General features: G+C 36.0%; 1 protein-coding gene across 4 annotated transcripts in view; it reads right to left on the minus strand.

Moving 5' to 3' along the window:
* ALDH1A1 (aldehyde dehydrogenase 1 family member A1) overlaps positions 1 to 22055 on the minus strand; it is a 185367-nt gene that overhangs the window by 13841 nt on the left and 149471 nt on the right. For all 4 annotated transcript variants that reach the window (XM_015117904.3, XM_015117905.3, XM_077966215.1 and 1 more), the window contains 7 exons: positions 15116 to 15256; positions 13123 to 13252; positions 11342 to 11403; positions 9725 to 9853; positions 8262 to 8375; positions 3156 to 3258; positions 1364 to 1548 (listed from right to left, as the gene is read on the minus strand). In XM_015117904.3, the coding sequence (XP_014973390.2) occupies positions 1364 to 1548; positions 3156 to 3258; positions 8262 to 8375; positions 9725 to 9853; positions 11342 to 11403; positions 13123 to 13252; positions 15116 to 15190 (798 nt within the window). In that variant the 5' untranslated portion in view covers positions 15191 to 15256. The remainder of the gene's footprint in view (positions 1 to 1363; positions 1549 to 3155; positions 3259 to 8261; positions 8376 to 9724; positions 9854 to 11341; positions 11404 to 13122; positions 13253 to 15115; positions 15257 to 22055) is intronic.

Raw genomic sequence — 22055 nt, forward strand, 5'->3', positions numbered from 1 at the left:
TTAAATCTAGCCTGTAACTCAAAGGTCCATCTTTCCACACTATTATAAGGTGCTACTCTGTGATAATTTTAATACAGTTTATGTGGATATCACAATTTCTTTTTCAAATGAAAATACTAATTTTTCCAAGTTTAAGACAATATATATTTTTTTCTATAAAATCAAATAGGAAAATCACTTGAAATATAAAAAAATATACACACATGAATGCACAGATATAATACAAATATACAAAGTATACATATGTATTTTGTAATTGCTCTAACCCCCAAATACTTTAAATTTGTAATCTTCAAATTTTTTTTAAACTTTAATTTTTTTCCCCAAAACAAATCTCTTTGACCATTATTTTTTCTATAACCGTTTTGATGTTATATTTAATGAGGAAGATTGTATAATTGTATTTAAAAGCCTCAGTTCACTCAACGATCCCTGGATGAGGCAATAGGCTAAAGCTTAGTGAATGAGTGTCCCCTTTGCATAAGTTCTTTCTCCTAACAACAGATAAATATTTAATGGTAGAGGAGCCCAGAGCTTTTTAGTCTTGTTTCTCCAAATTCGAACATACCTACTTATCCTACTGACTCCATCCCTTCTCACCAAGGTAATGACAACTTAATATGTCCCTAAACATTGCCAAATGTTCCCTGGGCAAGGGAGCAAAATTGCCCCTAGTTTAGAATCACTGCTCTAGAACAAGACCCCAAAGGGCAGGAAGAAATTCACAACCAAAGATCCAGAAGCTTAAACAAACAATGAACAGAGAACTATGCAAGGAAGAGGGAAAGGTGATCTTTGGATAAGAGAGAGAGAGACCTTTATTGATAATAAAGACTACAAAGAAAACTGAGTGCCTAAGGGAATAACTGGGCTTTAACAACTGAAATAAAGTTTGCCACAAAGGAAACTCAGGACCTTTTAGGACCCCAGACTGCCATTAGGGACTCAGAGTAACTGATGACTTGCAGAGGATTTAGGATGGCAGCTGAGATGAAGGATTGAGGAGGAAAAAACGGTAGGAAGGTATAAGAACTTCAAAGCGGACAGAGAACTGTATATAGGAATCAAGAGGTGTGCAGATTGAGGAAAGCAAAAAAATTAGAACATTTGTTATTTTTTCCTCATGTATTTAATTCCCAGCATGGCTGGTAAACTGTTTCTCGGATGAAAACTGGGCAACACAAAAACAGGATGATTCCATTTTCATTGGGAGTTAGATTGCTTTTAATCACCAAACTGGCACAGCATTCTTACCTAGGAAGCTGTTCAGATAGGAAGTAATCTTATTCAATAAAATCTAGGTCTAAAGAGGATACTTTATTCCTCTGCCCTGAAAATGCTATCCTTTCTATTTTATACTTACCTGAGGGCCTTGAGTGACTCCTGGGGTCAGAGGATTTCCAAGGATATACTTCTTAGCCCGCTCAACACTCCTTCGAACAAACTCGTCATAAATTGATTCTTCCACAAAAATCCTGGATGCGGCTATACAACACTGGCCCTGGTGGTAGAACACCCCATGGTGTGCAAATTCAACAGCATTGTCCACTGCAAAGAAGACATTCACATTAAAGATATACTTTCTAAAAATTATGTATTTTATATATTTCTCAGAAGCACATGGAGATAAAGAAAAATTATGAGTGGTAGAGTCAGACATGGGCTCAATATAGTTTGCCTCCTACCAGCCAGGTGGCAAATTAATCTTTCTGATCCTCCATTTACCATGGAAAAAAGAGCAACATACAGAATCTGAAAAAATCGTGGTTACTATTACAACTTTAATATGGACATCACCAAGAATGTAGATTTGATCATGAGATTTGATCATGAGATCAATGATATAAATCATTGGAAATGATTTATATAAATATCTCCACTTATACAATTAGATGACTGAGATTATTACTTTCAGGCCCCAGATTTTAAACAGATAATAAATAAACCTGACATTTCTATTGAATTAAATAATTTCAAAATATCTTAAATACTCTACTCAATAGGAAATGTGATCTCTGTGGGAAAGAAAAACAAAATAAAAATAACTAAAAAAATAAAAAACACTAAACTTAGAATCACTCACTCACCTTATGATTTTATTCCAGCAAAGACATTTTCAAAATTTATCTAAAGTATACCGTATTATTTCATATGCGCCTATAAACTCTTATTTTAGGTGATAAAACGTGCATTAAAAGGAGGAAATAGGTTGCTTCATTAGTAGACTCTAAACAAGAATAAAATTTTCTTTGCATTTTAATTTTCTAAATGCTGAAAATTCAATTCAATGTTATAGCAACTGGTTATTATTATTTATTTTGTGAACTAATTACATCTGCTTAAGTTGTAGCAGCAGCAGTTTTCAGACTGTCTTAGTAAAATTAGAAACCTGTCATGTTTATAGACTATTTCATAAGGTAGTGTGTTCTAAAATACTTCAATTAAGATCAAAACAGCGACATAGGCTAATTCCATGAACCACTTGTATTTACAGCTTCAAACAGATTATGCAGTTGTGAAAGTAAAAAGAATGTTTGACCATGCATTTCTCCTAATTAACTTCTATTTAGGATATAATTGGGAGATTCTACTTGGTAATATAATCAGAATGAACCTAAAATATTATATAGTGGAGTTACATCAAATTTGTAGGTTTAATATACATAAACTCCACTATACTTGCTAGAAAAAAATATTTAAATTTTAGGTATAATTTTCTTCTGGTCATTTCATTTAATGAGTGTATGACCCAGAGTGAAGGGAGAGGGCAAATGTGAAACTGCTGTCTTCTCAGTTGGTCTCAATCCAAGTCCCATTCTGGAGTATTTCATTAGCTCAATGAAATGTTAATAATCACTGATACAGGATTTTAAAAATACACCATGGCACTTAAATGCAAAATGTTTACATCATCTAGGGTTCAGCTGAGGAAATAGCAATCTATTCTAAACCAGGAAGAAATTGTGCCTATTATCTATGTGTTATAACTTTAGGATGATTTAAGAGATTTTCAAGAGTAATTCTGGACTCTAATTCCTTACACTTTGATGTTAGGAGCAAATGCTTTTTTTTCTGAAAGTTCAAGTTCACTTTTGGCATTATCAGACACCAAAAACGATGAAGGATGAAAAGTTAACAAAGTGGCTTCTACTCACAGTCAGCATCAGCTAACACAATGCAAGGGCTCTTTCCTCCCAGCTCCAGGGTCACCCTCTTCAGATTGCTTTTCCCGGCAGCTTCTTTGATCAACTTGCCGACCTGAAAGGGAGCATTACAAAGGAGGAGGCTTACCCAGCTCTCATGAACACAGGTTGATTTAGCATTCTAAATTTATGTGATGTGTGTGCCACGGTAAAATTTCATTTGGGAGAAACACCAAATGGCATTTTTTTTTTTGAGACGGAGTCTCACACTGTCACCCGGGCTGCAGTGAAGTGGTGCGATCTTGGCTCACTGTAACCTCCGCCTCCCGGGTTCAAGCGATTCTCAGGCAAAATGGCATTTTTAAAGATTTGGCACTTTAGATATAAAAAGGCCCCTCGTCCAAGCATACAGACATAAAAGGAATCAGAAAAATGCAGATTTTTCTTCATCAGCAAGAAAGCAGAGATATAGAACATAAGTCATATTGATGGCTACACAGGTTATTTTTAATTTTAATCAGAATTTCATCTCTCTACAGATTGACCAGACTTATCATGAGCCAGTCGCAACTTAGCTATTTCATTTTTTATCCCTCTTCTGGCATCCAGATAACTCTATCCAGTCAAACCGACATATTCACTACCTCTTGAATCTCATCCTTCTTCTCATCATTTGTCCACCCCAACTTGGACTGCCTTCAAGTTCTATTCTTCTTAGGGGTCCAGCTGATATCTTAGCTTCTCCTTAAATCCTTCTCTGATGACACTAGGTCAGATACTAGAAGAAATGATATGACCATTTCTTTTCCTAGTCTCCCAAATACCCTCATGAAGGCTCCTTCAGAGTCTGATTCAGATTGTATCATTTGTATAGAAATACATTTCCCAAATAGATTAACTCCACTGTAGCAGTAACAATAACGTATCACTGCATACCTCTCCTCATTTGTATCTATGACAGAAGGCTCATTTAACTGTGGATTGACAGTCTCTCTATTTCTTTCTTTCTCTGTCTTCCCACCCAACACACACACCTTTGAACAGTGGAACTGGATGAAAGAAATGGGATCTGTGCAGCTATTTCAGTTAGCTGGAATCCTACAGTTCTGGTTTTTTCTTTAATGCTAGTTTGCTCTTTTCAGAGGAAGACTGTTTTCAATTATTTTTTCCTTTGTGGATCACTTCCCATCAAGATTATTTACTATAGTTGTTTCTGGTTTTTCTATCTCTAAAAACTTGGCTGATTCTACAATTATTTCTTTTTTATTATTTGTATGGCAGCCTTAATCCACCAACATCTTCTTTGCCTTTCTTTTGTAAAGGAAATTCACTATTTTGCTTCTTTTATTTTCTAAATTTCTTTTTTTTACTCCACATGTCAGATTTTAATAAAAAATTTCTATCCCAACTGAACAAGAGAGAAATCGATGTTTAATGAGTGTTTAGATTTTATGTGGTTACTGAACTAACTGCTACTGTGCATTACAGAATAGGGCATTAATATGCTAATGTTTTCATCTCAATTAAATATTTTATGTTTCTAAATCAAACCCCTAAAAGTAGATTAATAAAAACTAAACTAAAAGGAGATTTGCACTAGGGAAATCCTGTCTGAAATTTCTCTTATATGCCATTCCATAATACACTTCTTATGACCACTTTCAGAAACTGAATTTTCATTTAAGGTGTTAAAGAGTTTTTAATTTTGTAGATAAAAAACTTACTTCCTATCACCCTTTAATTTCTCCAAATTCTTTCTGAATTTTTTTATTTGCTTAATTTAGGTTTACTGGAGAAACTCCATTAAAGTAGATAACTTTTGTCTTGGAGAAGGGAATAAAATCAGAGATATTTTTGTAAAAGCAACAGACATCAAAAGAACTAGCATAAAGAATGGTTAGAAGTATTAATGAGAAAGAAAGGCTACGCTTTTGCTTGGCACAAGTTTAGATGGCAAATAAAAGGCTTGAGTTTTCCCAAAAGTCTAGCTAAAGTCAAAACAAGGAGACATTAATTTTTATCTCATGATTTCATTCCCTTATATTTCATTCCCTTACATTCATCATTTTTGTCAAAGAAGTATGCAATGAAGAAAAGATGAGAACTATTAAGACTATGGGTAAACAGTGTATTCCATGATACTGTGGCATTGCCATGTGGAGCAGAAGTAGCAAATGCTCATGAAAATGGTCTAACTTATTACGTCTTGCACAATGTGGGTAGAGTTCTATTTTATATGAACATAATGGGACATTGCAGTGGCTCACGCCTGTAATCTCAGCACTTTGGGAGGCTGAGGTGGGCAGATCATGAGGTCAGGAGATCGAGACCATCCTGGCTAACATGGTGAAACTCCGTCTCTACTGAAAGTACAAAAAATTAGCCGGGCGTGGTGGTGGGCATCTGTAGTCCCAGCTACTCAGGAGGCTGAGGCAGGAGAATGGCGTGAACCTGGGGGGTAGAGCTTGCAGTGAGCCGAGATCGTGCCACTGCACTCCAGCCTGGGCAACAGAGCAAGACTCCATCTCAAAAAAAAAAAAAAAAATTCTTACCTTGCCAAAAGTGTTGTTAGAATGGGGGTCACTGTTACAATGAACACAAAGGATACAGTCTATTGTTTGCCTTGTTTGCCTCTTTCATGACATTTATCAAGTTCCTTAATATCTGCCAAGCAACAAATGTGAAGTTACAAGAAAATCCAGAAAGAAGTTCCAGGGAGCGTGGAACTAAGTTCCAGGAGTTGGAAGGAAGATGGGTTTTTCTGTGTGGCTCCTAAAATTGTGTTATTCACATTTAATTCTTTAATACTTATTTAGAATTTCTTACTGTGATGGTTTCTGGAGATAACCATGAATAAGACTGTCTTTAAGGATAATCAGCAAGAGAGAGAGAGAGACACGTAACAAGGCAATGAGCATGCACTGTTATTATATGTGGTGAACAATGGGAACTCAGATGGGGTGTTTTAAAATTTAGGCTGCTCTGCTCTTGGAACTGTAGAGGCAAGGAGAAAGCCAGAGAGGGAACGTGTGGGAGCAAGTTTAGAGTAGCTTATGGCCAAGTATGAACTAAAAGCAGGGGGGAATGAAAAGATATATGGAATAATCGGGAAGAGATGGGGCAGAGTGACAGAGATGGAGAAAAAGAAATATTTGACTGGAAGCTTTTTTCTCACACTGTGTAAACTAGTGTGAGAAATTAAAAAGTATAGGATGAAGGAGGAAATATGACATGTACTGAGTGCTCAGTAGGGTGATAAATGTTTTACTCATTAGCTCATTTAATTTTATTCTGTACAACTCAGTAAGGTTGATCTCATCTCCATTTTACAAATGAAGAAACTCAAATTTAGTAAGGCTACTTAACTTTTTAAAGACACACTGCTAGGAGGGGTAGAGTCAGAATTTAAACTAAGATATTTTCTAGACTTTTAATCTCCAGGGTTTTTTTTTAAGGTAGGTAAAGTGCTCCCCCAATGTTATAGGGGATCATGGATGAGCAAAAACAAACTGATGCTGAAGATGAGATCAGCAAACAGTAGCACCTGGTCCAGATGACCTGGAGAACGAGTAGGCATAGGATCTAGACCAGGGTTGTTCAATCTTTTGGCTTCCCTGGGCCACACTGGAAGAAGAATTGTCTTGGGCCACACACAAAATACACTAACAGTAAAGATAGCTGATGAGAATGAAAAAAAAAAAAAAAAATGTGTCGGGCCACATTCAAAGCCATTCCTGGCCATGGGTTGAACAGGCTTGATCTAGACCTCAATGGGTACATGGATTCCCTATTGGGGAGGATCTAGAATTCTAGGCTGAGGATTTTTCACCTTTATTCCTCTGGTATGATTTCAACCTGTGGTGTCACCAGTTTTAAATGTATTGCCATGTCTTGAACATTCCCATTTGTTTTGTCTACAATAAATCTTGAATGTGGGGTCTGCTTTTCCCTATCTTAATTAGGGACTTGCAGAATGTGAACTTTTTCTACTCTATGTCTGTGAAAAACAAAGAAGACATATATATATTTATTTACTTCATTTTAAAAAGATCAAGAAAAATCAAGTTTGATTTTCCACCATTTCTGTTTGCATGTAAATTTGCCTTTATATTGGAGTAAATAATTAAGATTATAAAATAATCAAATTATGCTCACCACACTATCTGGAATGTCTTTTTTGCTTCTCAACTTCCAGGAAGTTAAAAAAGTAACAGTTCCTCAAAACCCAGAGCTAGTTCTAGTACCCACTTGGACATCATCATTCCTTCCTGTGAACCTTTTTACAGCACTTTGTACATACCTTAGTACCTTATCACACCCTGCCTTGTCTCTTGTTGTCAGCAGCTTTCTAAGATGGAGTGAAGCTCACTCTTCACTGTCTACGCTGTGTACCAATGAATAGCACACATTATTTTTTGCATTGACAACCTAACAAAGTCACATAATATAATAGAATGACTCAAGAATTTTTTTTTTCATGACTGCTTTCTTTTGCTTAGGATAGAACATCATGAATAAATGGGGATCTATTTCCCCAAACTTCACCTTCTAGTCTGCCCTCCCTCCTGCCTGCCACTTCTCCTTTGTGGTTGGGGTCTTTTTCTTTCACCTTTAGGATGGTCAAGTTCAAGCCAGAGAGGCAGAAGTTAGTCTAGGCTAAAGTACCACCGAGGGAAGCTAGGAGTTTCTGGCTCTCTTTCAGAATGTACAGGAGAAAGACACCCCCAAATGAGGTGCAAAGGGTGAGGCTCTACTATTTAATTTTCATAATCTACAGGATAAAATCATATTCATTCATACAAATCACTATGGCCTAATTTTCTATTATAAATCTTCCTAATAATATGACAAGGTCTCAGCAGCCATATTTCTCATCAGAAAAAGTAATGAACATACTAAAAACAGTTTACTCTCATTCTGATTTTAAATAGGTGTATCACGTCATTCAGACTACATCTGCTTATATTCTATGCATATATTTGAAGTTTAAAAGAAATAACAAGTCATTAAAAAGAGTTTTTGTTTTAAAATTGTTGGCTCAAAAATAGTTACATAAAGCATACTTCATAGCTGGCAATAAAAGCATTCTTAACTTTTGCCCTGAGTAAATAATATTACCTCTGTCGATCCTGTGAAGGCTACTTTGTCTATATCCATGTGGGAAGAAATGGCTGCCCCTGCTGTAGGCCCATAACCAGGAACAATATTCACTACTCCAGGAGGAAACCCTGCCTAAAAGGTAAAAAGTTTAAAAGTTACAATATAAGAATTTAATTTAAAAAAGAGGAGAGTAGGGGATTGAGATTGTCTCTTAATGCCAACCTTATGAGATGCTCTAGAAAAAAAAATTCACCCAACTGGTTCTATTCTTTAGTCTTATTATGTCATTTCTAAGCACACATAAAAAATAACTTCAAGGGTTACATTATTGAGGGACAATTGCTTGTCAGGGTAAGTCCATACTCTATGAATCATTGCCCCAGTGATGGCTGTTTCAAATTGCATAATGCTAACTCAAAAAGATTGTATGTAAAAAGTGTTTGGTAAGTTACTTATGTAGAAAGAAAGTAACATGTTTATTATTCCCATCAACAAAAATAAGAAGCTGAAGGCATCTCATATTTTTTAGTTCCTAGCTGTTGTTGATTGTTGAGGGCATAACTGCTGAGTTGCAAATTCCCACTGGGATTACTTAGTCAGTAAATTGTTAAGTAAGTACTGTCATCCCATTCATGATTCAACATCACAAGTTGATTTCAATCTTCATTAAATAATTCAGGTAGAAGGCATGGGAACTGAGTTGGCACATTACAATTTCCTGTTATTTGCATTAAAATGTTTCATTCTGACATCTCTTTTCCCTGTTTTTAATTTGAATAAGTATATTTTTAAAAGATAAGTTCAGTTTTGTAACTTTAAGTTTCTAATGACTAACATTTGTTTTTTAAGATTTGGTAAGATGAAGAAAAAAGGACAATGAATTGTTTGCAAGTATATTAACATAATCTAGTTAGTTGATGAAAATAAGTTTTACGTGCTCTTTTACTGTTTTTGAACAGGAAGATAAATGCAGAGGAAACCGTAATAGAAAACTGAATATAAACATATCCACTGATGAGTAGACTGAAAAGTATTTTGAAATAATGTGGCCTAGTATTACAAACAAGCATGTTGGCATAGAGGCCCTTTCAATCTTACATAGATTAGTTTACACAATTTTGCAGAAAACACTAGGCCATCAGTGGCAGGTACAAACCAACTTAATGTTTCAACGTTTGAAAGAATGCTACATTAATTTCAACATGAATTTATGTTCATGAGAGTTGGACAAAGAAGCAAAAATGTGATCCCAAGATGACTGATACCAAGCCTTTGTGTTTGGCTTTCTGTCCGCATTTGGGCAGAGATGAAATCGGGGTGACTGCCAGAAATTGCAGCCAGCAGTCATGCTAAATGTATTCCCCCGACTGGACAGGAGCCATCTGTAAATAATGTACTTTATAGTAGCACCAAATGAGGTCTTCCTATTGTAAGTTAGGACTCTTGAGTTCTTGTGCTTATTTTAATTTAGGGAAACTTACCTCTTTTATTAAAGATGCCACGTGGAGAGCAGTGAGAGGAGTTTGCTCTGCTGGTTTGACAACCACTGTGTTTCCACAGCTCAGTGCAGGCCCTATCTTCCAAATGAGCATAACCAACGGGAAATTCCACTAGAAAGCAATATGTAACAATAGATTCTTTGTATTGCAAAATGCATATTTGCTAATCCAACTTCCACATTATACACCCCCTGTAGATGTTATGTAATAATTACAGTAGTTTTGTGAAATCATCTGGCATATTATACTTCATTGCTAAAAGCAACTAGTAAATGCTAAAATGCTCTGAATAAACCAGATATGAGATATGAGAAGGAAGTAGGAGAGAACCTCAAAATTTAATCAAGTGCTGTTGAGTTCTTTTTCTACCAGGAAAAAAAAAAATCACTGCATGGTTTGGCTTATTATGAAACACATTGTAAGTTATCTAAAAATGTTTAAAAAGGATGATTACTCTCCTTCTCCATAGGTCATTTATTGTAATTATTTACCCAATAATATTATTCAGTAGCTTTTATTTCCAGGAAAAATATCTTGCTTAAGACAAAGATGTCCAGGGTCCAGAGGCCAAGTACACGGGTTCAAATCTCAGCTCAATCACTGACCAGCCATGTGAACTTACACAAGTTATGTTCTCTCTGTATCCGATTTCATAATCTGTGGGTGCTGATAATAGTCCTCTCTGCCTCAGAAGGTTGTCTTGAGGATTAATCAAGAAAGAGGGCCAGGTGCTCAATGCAATAACTGGTCTAGCATAGACACGTAGTACATAGTAGCTATTATCAGTGTTCATAATTATATAGTTTTTATCAATTTATTGGGATTTTTGAATTAATAAGCAATTCCGTTAAAATATTGATATGAATATATTTCAGTCTCATTGGAGCAAAAGATAAGTCATGACCATTTCTTCACATAAGGACTTCGCCACCATTTTTTTGCTTGGCCTTTTAAAGCATGTCAGTTAAAATAAAATCATTTAGATAGTCTCCTGTTTGTTGGGCTTAAAATAGCTTCACAATTCTCTTAAAAAGGCTACCTTCTCTAAGAGGAATGTGGAGTATCCGAACCTCTTATCTAAAGCTAAAATATATTCCATGCAGTGCTTCAAATGCCTCTGGTATTCTTTTTTTGATTTTGATTAAAAAATGTCTGTCGTGAGTTGAACACTCTGGTAGCTACTGTTCTCCATGATGAGATGTCTCAACGAGAAAGTGCATTGGAGAATAGTAGGCCCTACTACCTTTCACTAAAATGCTGTCCTGCAGATGTGCAGCGGAGAGCACCTTGCCATATACATGTAAAGCATGGCTCTTATAAAGAGTACATAATACAACTTTTAAAAAACAACCATAACATTTGTAGATGATGTAGCATTAAAACTTTCTCAAGAGATATGCCAGAATATAGATAGGTTTTCTATCTATATTCATATCCAAGAAGTTTAGTCACAGGGAGACCAAAAGTTCAACAAATCTTACATTTACTCCACATTTAACAAATACATAAGCATCCGTCTGTGTTAGAGAAAGCTTCATCAGTAGATTGAATAAGAACTCTTCTTTTTAAAATTGAGAATTATATAGGAGAAAAACTTACAGGAATGATTTGGCCACAGACACCAATAGGTTCATGTCTTGTATATGTAAAAAAGTTTCCATCTGAAAAACAAAACACACATAATCACATATAAGTGAATGTATTTGACATTCACAAAATGGTGGTTTGGGGCTGATGTGAGAGAAAGGTGTAGACAATAATTTTAAAAACATATATCTGGCAGGGCGTGGTGACTCATGCCTGTAATTCCAGCACTTTAGGAAGCCAAGGCAGGCAGCTCACAAGGTCAAGAGATCGAGACCATCCATATCTCCAATTATTCACAAAATGGTAAGTGAAGCCCTAAAATGGTAATTTGAAATGATAGGAACCATAAAATTGAGTTAGGTGAAACCAAAGATGCAAAACTGGAAAAAATCGGAAAGATAATTAATTCTACCTTTCATCATCTAGGAGGCCTGATTTGAAAATTATCCTTATTCTCAAAGTTTTATAAAAAAGGGACAAGAAAGGAAGTAGGAGGTCTCTGGCTAAGAGAAGAACCACATTCAAGTTTGTTTCTGGTAGCTCAGAGTTCTACTAATAAGAGAATTCTTTTTAAAGGCTGTAATATAATTTTTAGAAATAGTAAAATTAAAAACAGTACAATTAAAAAGAAAATCTCCCTATAAGTAATAAACCTTTCCCTCTGACTTATTCTAAAATGTATTTTATTTGCCTACCAAACAATAAAAGCCAATTCTCTCAATACATGAAGAAAATGACGGGAGTATAAGACATTTATTTTCAGTCTAAATTTGACCGATTTATGTGCCCTGAAGTTAATGTGGTCGTTCGGAGAGATACATTATGCTTTACATTCATTTCTGTTCTAGTTCCCACAGAAGCTTCCTGGCTTCAGCACAAAGTCTCTTCATAAAGATCTATTTGTGTTTTAAGTGACTTCTCCCATTTTGTCCCAGAGTAAAATCAGACAGTTCTAAAGTAGCCACATTTCTTAGTACTACCGAGGTCTTACTCTCCTCTCAACTTTCTGCTATCACTTCTGACCTCCTGGATGCTCCAATTAGATTGGAAGTGCACATCAGGGCCAGTCCTGGAGGGTATTGTAGTCCTAAAGTTCGTAGGTTTGTGTGAATTAAATTCTACCTATACTGTTTCCTAAATGTGTGTGTTTTCATGTTTCACATGAAATATGTTTAGTATTTCTACTACATTATGTGCATACCCCACTAAAATAACACATACATACAGATTCTCACACACACACACGCAAACCCTTAACTCAGGCTGCAAACACAGTCCCATCTTGCTTTGAAGATATTTGAAATGAGTCAGTGTGAACTGGCTTGTTTGAATAGTCTGGTCTAACTATACTGAGTTTGACCAGGCACAGATGACCATAACTGACTTATAATGGAACATGTAAAGAAGCTTAAATAATTACATTACAGAAAGGATATAAACGTCAGTATTGGAATAAAACCCAAATAATTTCAGAGGCCAGTTTTAAAAAGTTTGGGACCTTAGAGAGGCATGCCTCAGATCAGTAATTATGGCCATAGGAATGTTCTTACTTTAACATTTTCTAAAATATCTATAATGTTATCTTCATGATTATGCTGAAACAAGTTTAAAATACATTTTACGAATTTTAATAGAACGTCTAAGTCGAAAACTGTGTTGTCTCAAAGTCAAGAGGAAAATAATTTTGCCTTATTTGGTTGACATCTTTAAAAGGGAGAGCTTGAAATTATTCAGCTCTATAGTAAACTCCTCACTCCTATCCTTACCATTAGTGGTTTCTCAAAGATACTTACCAATTGGTATTGTACGGCCCTGGATCTTGTCAGCCCAACCTGCACAGTAGCGCAATGTTTTGATGCAGCCTGCTAAATCATTCAGATATGCATTGGAATAGAGTTTTCCACCATTCATTGACTCCATTGTCTGAAAAACACATCAAACACCAAACCTAAAATTCTATAAAAGTTTTAGATTAAAAATATGTAGTAAATATTTTGAGTAATCATGTGCTAGAGAATTTTTGAAATAGAAGAAATCTTGACATCTTGTCTAACCTCCACTTTTTAAGAGTTAAAATGACTTCCTTGAGGTTAAATAGCAAGATCTGGGCACAAAGGGTAGCGAGATTCTGATTTCTAAACCCTAGTGCTCTTTCTGTCTCATTTTGAATGTTCTCCTGCTAACCAACTTTCTAGGAATTGGTCACAATTTGATATATACATAGCATGTGAGAATGAAACCTAGTTTTCTAACTCATATCAGAATTCCAACAAGATTTCTCTTATTTTGTAATCAACTGTGGGTGACAATTTAGTGTCCCTCACTATTAATGATGTCTCAGTATTCATTTTTAATTTATGCATTCCATCTGGATATACACAGTCTACCCACACAAACTTAAGTAACTCGTGGACTTTTCATCCATGAATTTCCTTTAGCAGAATTTTAATTAGGAAACTACCAGTGTTGCCATTATTGTCATAATTGCCATTTGAATGGTCAGGTAAAGTTCAACATTTTCTAGTCATGTGCCCTAACCATTATAAGATGACCTATCTCCCCTTTGGCTTCTCCTCTTAAGGAGGACCTTAAGCTCTTTGAGATCTAATATTCTGCTGGGGTGGTTACCAGGCAGAAATGCACAGGTGATGAACTGTTAAAGCTATTTGCTTCTGTACTACACTCTCTACCATGTCAAAATTTAACCAAACATGACTTTTGTATGCCTGTACTTTTCCCCCCATAGGATCTTATGCTGACAGGCAGTCAGCAAATCAGATTAATTGCGAAAAACCAAGTTTTAGCATTTTCTGCTTTCTTCCTACAGGCCATTTTTATTACTATAGTTTTATTGCACATAGTTGCTCATTCTGAATTTTTGCGTATTTCAAATTATGTTGAATATTTGAGTAATAAGTGGTTCTTTGATTAACCATACTTGCTATTAACCATACATGCTAATGTTGATTTTTTTAAAATGTAGACTTCTTTGTTACAGACACTTTCAGATTCTAAAGATGAAATTTGCTCTGAAACCTGATCTTGGTATTTGTTTATGTTAAATTGGCTTCATCATAATGCCAAATTGAGATGAAAAAAACAAGGAAATACCCTCCCCCAACTATATTATGCTCTGACTCATCTAACTGCTAAAATATAAACAAACAAAAATAGTATTCATAAAAACATAATTTTGCTAAACCACATTAATAATTGGATTTTTTAAATTCTTTGCCTTTTTCACCTGTAAAAAGAACATCATTTAATTATGACCCTTGTGAACAGACACATTTCAGGAAGAAAAATTGTAACCATTTATTAAATATCTCAGTAGGCTAGACTAATGAGAATTAAGATTTATTTTAGAGAAATATTTTGGGCACCCTTAACAAACTTGAGCTTTTCCATCAAAAGAGTTCAGTGGTCAAATGCTTGAATAAACCTAATATGTCATTCTAGGAGACTCAAACTTCATGTGATCTTATTAAAGCCTCTGAGAAGTTTTAAGGTAAAGAAAATTTTAAAATTTGGTTTAACCTGGGTTTGCCAAAGTTTAGACCGTAGAATCTATTATGGGAACAGAAATTAACATCATCCAGAATTGAAGTGTAGATTAGTATTTGAGAATAAGTTCAATGTTAAGGGGGCTATACATTGGGACAACAAATGTTTTCATTTTGTTTGTAGAGAGCATATAGGGATCACTAAAACCAAAACAACCTGCCATTTCAAACACTGAATGCTTTTGAGAGCTCTAGCTACCCATCCAGCTTGGATAATACTCACCGCCAGGAGCAGACGATCTCTTTCGATTAAATCAGCCAACTTGTATAATAGTCGTCCCCTCTCAGAAGCATCCATAGTACGCCATGGAGATCCAATCTGGAAAGCCTGTCTTGCAGCCTTCACTGCCTTGTCAACATCTGCCTGTAAGTCAAAGGGAATTCAATTCAGTAAGCTAAACATATTAGGAAAGCAAATTTAATGCCAATAACCCTGAAAAATAGAATGTAGTGCCTCGTAAGCAGACACTGTGTCTCCATTATCCCAAAGTCTAGCACACTGTACACATTCAACTACCGTATGTTGGAATTACTCCTGCTGAATAATCTTTACCATGATGATCTCCACACACTCACCACATGCTGGATTTCCTAGAGTATAAATGTTTTATGGTTTTAATAGTTGCTCTCATCTGAGTGCTTGCCCTGTTTCAAGTAATGTTCTGATGACTTTATACCTATTAGCTCATTTAATTCTCAATACTTTTATGGCACAAATATGTTCCCTGTTTTACAGATGAATAAACTAAAGCAAAGAGAGAGGGGAGCTTTGCCCAAGGTCAATAACTGAAAGTGGCTGAACTGAGTTTTAAACGGAGCCCATCTGACTGTAGAATCTTTGCTGTTCACCACGTGTTATACTTTCTTAGTGACTGGGTTACAGGAGCTCCAGGTCAAGCTCAAGATCCAAAATAGTGAGTATCTTCCTTGGTCTCTGGTGACTCAACAGCTTGTCCACTTCCATGAAGAGCCTATTGAAGGGTGAATAAGAACTTTTCTTTGCTGTTGAAGAGTAAACCTTACAAACATGTGCTCATTCCTCTTGTGCAGAGGGAAAAGGGCATAGAGATAGTGGAACTAATAGAGTAGGATGTGCATGTGACAACCTCTCATTTCCCAACTGGGTACAAAGAGATCCTTTTAAATCCCTAATCCGATAAAGAAGTCAGTTTCTTATTAAAGATGCACGGCTTAAACCTACATTAATTCAAGCAAAAGTCACAGAGTAAAGTGACTCCACACTCAGTCTAGACTCCTTGCCTTCACTCTCATAGTGCCTTCACTCAATTTCTTCTTTCTCTGTTGTGTTTTTCTACACCAGGTATATTCTCTGGTTCTTTTGCAATCCACCTCAGTTACAGATATTGCCCTGACCACTCCATTCCCCTGCAGATCTCTGTTCAGACCTCTTCTGAGCTCTTACAAAACATACCTGCCACTACTGCAAACACCATAAAGGCATATATCATTCCAGCATTTTTTTGTACATAGGACTGGCCACTGCATGGAATTGTATAGCTCCACAAATCGTGGCTACATCACAGGCCAGTAGGTTGCAATATTTTGCAGGAGACATGATTCCCTTTAAGAATTTGGGGAGATAGAAAGTAATGACCCTAAATTTTTTTTTTAAAAGTTGTACACAATTAAGCTAAATCTCATCTAAGGATGATATCCTCCCCTCAAAAGAACCTCAAATTAACATCCTCCTCCTTAGGCTGTATTCAATCAAGAAGACCCACACTTACAAGTCTGTGAATTAAAATACAAAAAAACCCACGATTTTTCTAATATTTATCACCAAAATAAGATGATCTGGGACAAGGGAGATATTTTAGAAGCATAATCTGGTCTGATTAAGTAATAATATTTACTGACTACAAGCAAAGATTCTTTCAGTGTAATACATCACACACTGGTATATCTCACTGTCTAACTTTTCAGAGAATGATGATATATACAAAATATATGTATTTATTGCCTGCCTTTCCTGAGAAATACGTATACAGTGCATATTTGGGGCATTCAGTTAATCACACTGATTGCTTATATTTAGACATTGTTTCATGCTACACGTTCTAACTTTTTCCTAAATTTACAGAGCACTGTTTGAAAAAAGAAAAAGCAAACCACAAAAATCTGAGATTGTCAGCATGATCTGTGGATACCAGAGCTTATAAAATACATGCTGCTCTGTGTTTAAACAGATCTGTATGACACAGCTTTCATTTGGATCTCTCTGTTCAGTGTCCTGCTATTGGTCTTAGCCAAATATGGGCTATCATAGGCATCTTGGCCTCCCAAAGGGATATGGAGAACTGGTTTCAAGATAAGTGACTCTCCCATATGGAAAGTACATCCCTAAAGAATGCTGCTATAAATAAAGATGTTCTTGTGATTATGTCCTTTGGATCATGCCCCCACTTTCCTCACATCTTATATGTAATCTTGCAGATGTAGAAATAGAGTAACGTTAGTTAATATACAGTTTGATATGAAAACAATCCAGATTTGAGTTCTGATTCCTCTTCATTAGCTATGTAAACCTTGAGGCATCTAACCATCCATCCATCTAGCTAAAGATTTGATAAATATTCTACTCTGCAGCATTCTCATCGTCCCTCTGCCAAAGACAGCCGAGTGAAGTAAGAAGATTGTTCTTTTGGAATATTCAATCAAATGGGAGAGACATACAATCAAATCACTACCCCAAAACATTATTATAACCCATGAAATATGTTGTGGCATGACTTCTCTAAGGTTCAGCTTTCTTTTCTTTAAAATCAAGGTATGTTGCTGGGTGTGGTGGCATGTGCCTGTAGTCCTAGCTACCCAGGAGGCTGAAGTGGGAGGATCGCTTGAACCTAAGAGGTGGAGGTTGCAGTGAGCTGAGATTGCACCACTGCACTCCAGCCTGGGTAATAGAGTAATATCCTCATCTCAAAAAAAAAAAAAAGAAAAAGAAAAAAAAAAGAAAAAAAGAAATTGGGGTATGTTACCTCACAGGGCTGTAATGAAGATTAATAAGATAACACTTCAGCATTTTCTATGTTAGAACATTATGTATTATTCAATGGTGGCAATTGTTACTGTAGTCCTAGTAGTCAAAATTTTAAATTTTAATATAACTTTCAGCAATTTCTCTCCCTCTCAATAGAGAGAGATTCACTCTGTTGCCTAGGCTAGTGTGCAGTGGCACAAACATGACTCACCAAAGCCTAGACCTCCTCATGAGCCTCAGGTGATCCTCCCACCTCAGCCTCCGGAGTAGCTGGGACTACAGGAGTGCATCACCATGCCCAGCTAATTGTTTATTTTTAGTAGAGACGAGGTCTTGCTATGTTGCCCAGGCTGGTCTCGGACCCCTGGGCTCAAGTGATCCTCTCACCTTGATCTTCCAAAGTGCTATGATTACAGGTATGAGCCACTGTGTGCCTAATTTTTTTGTAGAGATGGGGCTTTGCCATGTTGTCAAAGCTGTTCTCAAATTCCTGGGTTCAAGCAACCTGGCTGCCTCTGCCTTCCAACGTGGTGGGATTACAGGCATGCAGGGATCGCCGCGTCCAGCAAGTTCTAATGTATTTTAATCCTTCCTTTCAGTTTTCACTGCCCTGAACAATTTTAGGCCCTATTATTTCATATCATCAATATTTTCTCAAATTCACTCTCTTCTCTCCTCAAACTATCTTGGCTACTATCACCAGGCTAATCTTCTGCAAATAATTTTATCTTATCACTTTGTCTTTCAAATGTTTACAACTGTTCCCTTTTGTCTACAGTCTCCAAGTCAAAGTCCTCTACCTGGTTTTCAAGGCCCAGGATTTTCAGAGCACATCTCACCTATCCAAACTTAGTGTATACATTTTTTGTACTCTGTCTGACCCAACTCCTTCTTACCTTTGTGTCTGTAGTTCTCCTTGCCTAGAATATTCTCCCAGTATACTCCCTTACTTTCAAAATCCTATATATACTTTAAGACCCAGCTCAAATATCAATCTACCTAAAACCCTTGCCAGACTAATCCAGCTTGATGATGGCTACTAGCTAAGAGCCTACTAAGCTCCAGACACTAAGGAAAGTTCTTTAAAGCCTTATAGTTACTCTTATTATTAAGTATCATGGACCTTGGTTTATAAATGAGTAGACTATGGCTCATGGATATGAAATCTAGCAGACAGTAGAATCAAACTTTGATCCCACATCTGACTACAAAATCTAGTTCTTATATCTCTGCAAGGCTGCCCTAATAATGACCTCCTTTGCAATAATTATATACTGCTATTTGTTTTATAAGCTATAATATTTCTTATAATTCTGGGTCTACAATAGGCAGTAAATAAATTTTCAATAATTTGGTTAGCTGTTTTATAAACTCATCATGTTGTACTGATTTTATATATATATATATATATATATATATATATATATATATATATATATATGCCTTACATAAATTTAACTACATTGGCATTTACATAATAAATAATAAATAATATTCTAATAGATTCCATGATATAACCAAACTTATACATTATTCAAAAACTATTAGACATAAGAGTTATTGTTTTCTTAATTTCAGGACTAGCATTTTTTTTTTTTTGTAATTTCAGAGCTGGAATTTTCAGGGATATAATTCTTTAATTAAACAGAAAACAATTTGGTGCATTAACTCAGATTTGCCACCATCAATAACACTTTTGCTTATAGCACTGAAAATGCTCCTTTTTTGAAGTAAGGGCCACAAGCTGAATGTAAAAAGACACTTCAAATGATGATGAGATATCAAATGTCTCCTAAAGCATAGTTAAGGAAGGACTGAACTCTTCGATCACTCTCAGATGGTACATTTCCATATTAAATTCATTCAGAGATGGAGAAAATAGTTATCAGACCAGTTTTACTTTTACACCTGTCATAGGCACTTACTTTAATGGACATTTACTTTTATCCCCACCAATTATTTGTTAGGTCATGCCTTAGTATTAAAAGCAGTTTTCAGGATTAGTCAATATAGCCTAAAAGAACCACTGAAGTGAAAAGAAAACAGTTCCCACCCACATCTGTACTTTGCTTTGTAACCTCCATTTGTTCTTGCCCTTCCTCTTTTCTTTATAGTACCATTGAAAGGCGGTATATAGCCCATTATTAGCCCCATTCTACTTATAAATTAAATCCCTAAAACCTCTTGGCTCATTATCTAAAGAGTCAGATACAGAATATTAGGTTTACTGTGACTATGTAATTTACTAGATTTGTACCTTTCACTAAGCAATGTCAGAGTTTACTATACATTTGTCGGCAAAATTGTGAGAACAGCAATAATTATTTAAAAATAAGTTTTAAACTAATTCTAAAAAAGAATATAAGAGTGCTAGATGTTCAAACAGTGGTTTACCATGAACAGTTTATACCATAAACATTTTAGTTTCAGTGATCAGATGACCAGCCAACTCAATTGGCATTGTGACCTGATTTGAAGCTTGGGTAGATGTTAATAAGCATTCTTGATCTCTTGGGTGAGCAGTCAAGAAGTAATTGGGTAATTGTCAAGAAGCACAGAGCAAATCAGTGGCAAACATTTCTAAGGCTTCCAGTATGATCATCAGCTTTCCCTTACTGTGCTTTAGGAAGGAGGTAAATCCCATAACTTCACTAAGAAAAGTCCTCAGACTGCCTGACAAGGTTTCAACTGGAACTTTAGGCATGGAGATTTGTTTTCCTAATAAAACTAATGCCAGTGGCAAAGGTCAATGTTCAAGGCTCCAGAACTAAAACATCAAGAATATTTTTCGGTTTGTTAGTTGCAAACTGCAAACAGATCTGGCCTCCCTCTTGAACAGAAAGAAAGTACATAGATCTTAAGGGTTCACTCTGTCCTTGCCCTTTATTGTTTTTCTCACCTTCCCAGGCCTGCTAGAGCCACTCAAGCAACTAGAGGAACATTTGAGGTGGTGGTGTGTGGATTTCTTTAAGTCTCTGATAAAAGGCGCTCATTCTTCTTTGAAAGGTGAAGAATAAAGTTCTCTCTTATTTCTGTGAATGGCTTATATTAAGGGCACAGGCTTCTGGGGCTCCTATAGACCTTGCCAGGGATGGTCAGTATTTCTCTGCCCAATTTTGGTTTGGTAGCATTTCAGAGAGGTGCAGAGTGATCACCACAGTACAGTTTCCAATCACTAACTTTCTTAGGTGTCAAAACTCCATGACCCCTGTTAAATGCTAACGCTTGAGAGGAGATACAACTTAACCGCTTAACACTTTAGTTCAGTGGTTCAAAATGCATTCCCCCACCTCCCTCCCAACCAACAACATCAGCATTACCAAAGAATTGATAAGAAATGAACATTTTCAGGTCCCATTCTAAGATTATTGCAATGAAATCTGGGGACAGGTGGGACTCAGCTATCTGTGTTTTAACAAGCCTTCCTGGACATTCTGATGCAGGCTAAATTTTGAGAATGTCTGCCATAGTCAATAGTCAGGTTAGTACTAAATTCCTAAGGTGAGGAATGTGGAATATATGGAAATTCGACGTTTGATGAAAAAGAAAAATATTTCATAGATTTGTAGAATATACTATATCTATAGTACAGTATATCTATCGGATACAGTATAGCATACCTATAGGATATGCTATATCCAGAAACCAAGGATATAAATGAGAGATGTAGTGTTGATCTCTACAAGAAGCATATTGTCTCAGACAAATTAACCTATAGCTGTATAATACAAAGGTTTTAATACAGGCAAATACAATGTCCTATAACCACACAGAAGAGAGTAAGACTGCTTGAGAAGGTTAGAGAAGGCTTTAAAGAAATATAAAACCCTAGCATGACTGAAGTTTTAGGATATGCCTGGCACAATTGAAGAGCTCTATATATTTAACTCCTCAAGAATTTTCTATCTCCTCATTTTACATGAAAAGGAACAGAATCTCAAAGAAGGTTAAGTACAAACATTGCAAATCTATGCTCTTACTATAGATGGTGACTTGAACTAGGTCCTGAGGACTACACTGTGGACATGCACAGAGGCGGTGACTAGCAAGCAATGGTTGGAGAGGGACACTGGGCATGACGAAGTTGAAACTCTTAAGTTGATGGGGGTGGTCTGGGAAAGAGGCCATAGACAAAGGTTGAGTAATATTATAAAGGACCTTT

Source organism: Macaca mulatta, chromosome 15 (genome assembly GCF_049350105.2).
Source record: "Macaca mulatta isolate MMU2019108-1 chromosome 15, T2T-MMU8v2.0, whole genome shotgun sequence".
In the NCBI taxonomy this organism is placed as follows: domain Eukaryota; kingdom Metazoa; phylum Chordata; class Mammalia; order Primates; family Cercopithecidae; genus Macaca; species Macaca mulatta.